General features: G+C 33.9%; 1 protein-coding gene across 1 annotated transcript; it reads right to left on the bottom strand.

Annotated features, from left to right (window-relative positions):
• Window positions 1-1,011: 1,011 nt before the first annotated feature.
• Window positions 1,012-1,970, bottom strand: LOC131858369 (transcription factor MYB7-like). Its single transcript, XM_059211595.1, has 3 exons — window positions 1,853-1,970; window positions 1,517-1,646; window positions 1,012-1,390 (listed from the first exon to the last, which is right to left on the bottom strand). Exons 1-3 carry the CDS (start codon window positions 1,968-1,970, stop codon window positions 1,012-1,014), a joined length of 627 nt encoding a protein of 208 aa, XP_059067578.1.
• Window positions 1,971-2,389: the final 419 nt, after the last annotated feature.

Genomic DNA, 2,389 nt, shown 5'->3' with positions numbered 1-2,389 from the left:
TATTTTGTTCTTAGTATCCGTGTAATTTGATTATGTAAATTTAATGATATTAAATAGGCATAATTGGATTATATGCTTAGTAATTGTGAGAAGTTCCTTAAGGAATGGATAATACTTTCATAAGTTTTGCGTGATTAATCCCATTTGTAGTGTTTCTCTCTTGCATGGAGGGCTTGTTGAATCATTATAGCTTATGAAAATTAGAAAACCTTAATATGAGAGTTGCATGCCACTATTCTAGATGGCAGTTGTTCATTTTTTTTTGACATATATATACATCTTGTTGTGATCTAATAATCATATCCTATTGCTTGCATTAGATTGAGTGTGCTCATGTTTGTCTAAAATGACTCGATCCAATGCTCAAATTCACTCAATAAGACATTTTAGAAGAATTCATCTCCCCTCCTTTTAATAGAATAACTTATATTCAATAGAAATAAAAATACATTAAATTTTATTCTCTTTAATTATATATATTTCTTACTTCTATTTGTTAAATAGAAGATATACCCACCAGCCAGCTTTATTATTAATCTTCTAGATCTATTATTATTATTATTCAATATTTAATATGATACTCATAAAAGTGTTTATGATCTGTTTCTTGGGATGTGAAATAGAAAGATCCCGCTACACTCTTTAACATTTATAAATATTCTTAAGTGGCAAATAATCAATGCTGCTTTCACATAATTGTGAGTAGCTGGATGCAATGGATAACATTAATGGCTAGCGAAAAAGGGCTTTTTTACGATTGTGTTCTGATGTCAATGTTATGAACCTGATGCTACGTGTCTACGGATTTCCATAGTTGGCAGATTTGGTTTGGTACAGTAACTTATTTTGTTTAGGTTGATGAGACACGACTCGATTGAAGATCAACACCAAAGAAGTGAATCTAATTGAACCCATATTATTTCGGTACAGAAGGTTTACACAGCAATAAATCTGAAACTACCTAATGCAGACACCGAAAACAAAAGCCAAATGCCACTCACAACCAATGTTCTATCTCACTCTGCTGTTCATAACACAAGTGAAGGGGGAAATTCGACTCTTCAAACAAATAGAAATTGCAAGGTGATACCTCAGACAGATACCCATCTCTTTCAATTGCATCACATTTGGATGGCTCCTCCTTTTCTTCTCCAACTTGAGCAAAATATCCTGCCGGCCTTGTGCTTCTATGCACGCGTCCTTCCATTTTGCAGATTCAATTTCTGTGGGCAGAGACTTGGCTGTATCGTTTAAACGTTTAGCAGATAATCTGGTAACCGAAGGTTTTATTACTTTGTTGCCGAGTACCCTATGTTTCAACCGGCTATACCAGTAATTCTTCACCTCATTGTCTGTTCTTCCCGGAATCCGACCTGCAATCAATGACCATCTGCAAACGCCAAATCTAGTCTACACTTAATTGTTTTATCACGGGATATTTATGGATTGCTCAAGTATAAAATTAATATAGATTGTTAGAGTGTGTAATTCAAAATAAATGTGTTTCTGGGCATGCCTGTTCCCAAGCAGTTTTTGAAGCCTTATGATAAGCTCTTCTTCATCCTGTGAAATGTTTCCGCGCTTTAAATTGGCGCGAAGATGATTCATCCACCGTAACCTGCAACTCCTACCACATCGCAACAAACCTGAATAAAAAAATTATCACCTTAGAATGACTCAATTTATCACTCATCACTAATAATGCGAGAAACATCTAATAGGTATGATCTCTTTAATTCAGCCAAATGTTTAACTTAAATGTAAGAAAAAGAAGCTATATTGCAAATAAATTTGTTGGCAATGATATTTCAATTATCTAGCACTAAAAGTAAGAATGTATTCGTATGCAGACCTGACGTTTTAGGAATAGAGCTCCAGTGAGATTCGCCGTGAAGTTGGATATGTTGTTTGAGAAGACGGTCTTCCTCTTTTGTCCAAAACCCCTTCTTAAAGTCTGATCCGCTCGCCATGATTGAATGAAACGAGGCTCTTGGGTAATGGGTATACACCTGCTTCAAGCTTTGGAAAAAGGCCGCACAGTTTCCCAATAAATAGAGCTTCAAGTAAGTTAATTTGGCCTCAAACAATAATTTACAAAGAGTAATGAATTTTTAAAAAATGCAGTTGTACATTCAAACAAAATCAAGAATCCAGTGACACAACTTAGTTTGGCTTTTGTTTCAATGTTTTATTTTTTTCAAAATGATTGTGTTTTACCTTTGCTATCAAGAATATAAAATTATTATATCCCAGAAAAAATCCAGCAATCAGAGAAGAAGATGCTTAATATGGAAATTAAGTATCAATTCAACAACTACGAGAAGGAACCATTATAAGGAAATTAACATGATTAAGATTATGTGCTACATTAAAATAACATTTCTAAATT

This window comes from Cryptomeria japonica, chromosome 9 (genome assembly GCF_030272615.1).
Source record: "Cryptomeria japonica chromosome 9, Sugi_1.0, whole genome shotgun sequence".
Taxonomy (NCBI): Eukaryota; Viridiplantae; Streptophyta; class Pinopsida; order Cupressales; family Cupressaceae; genus Cryptomeria; species Cryptomeria japonica.
Note: the sequence above shows the minus strand (reverse complement) of the source record. Positions and strands in the feature narration are given on the sequence as shown.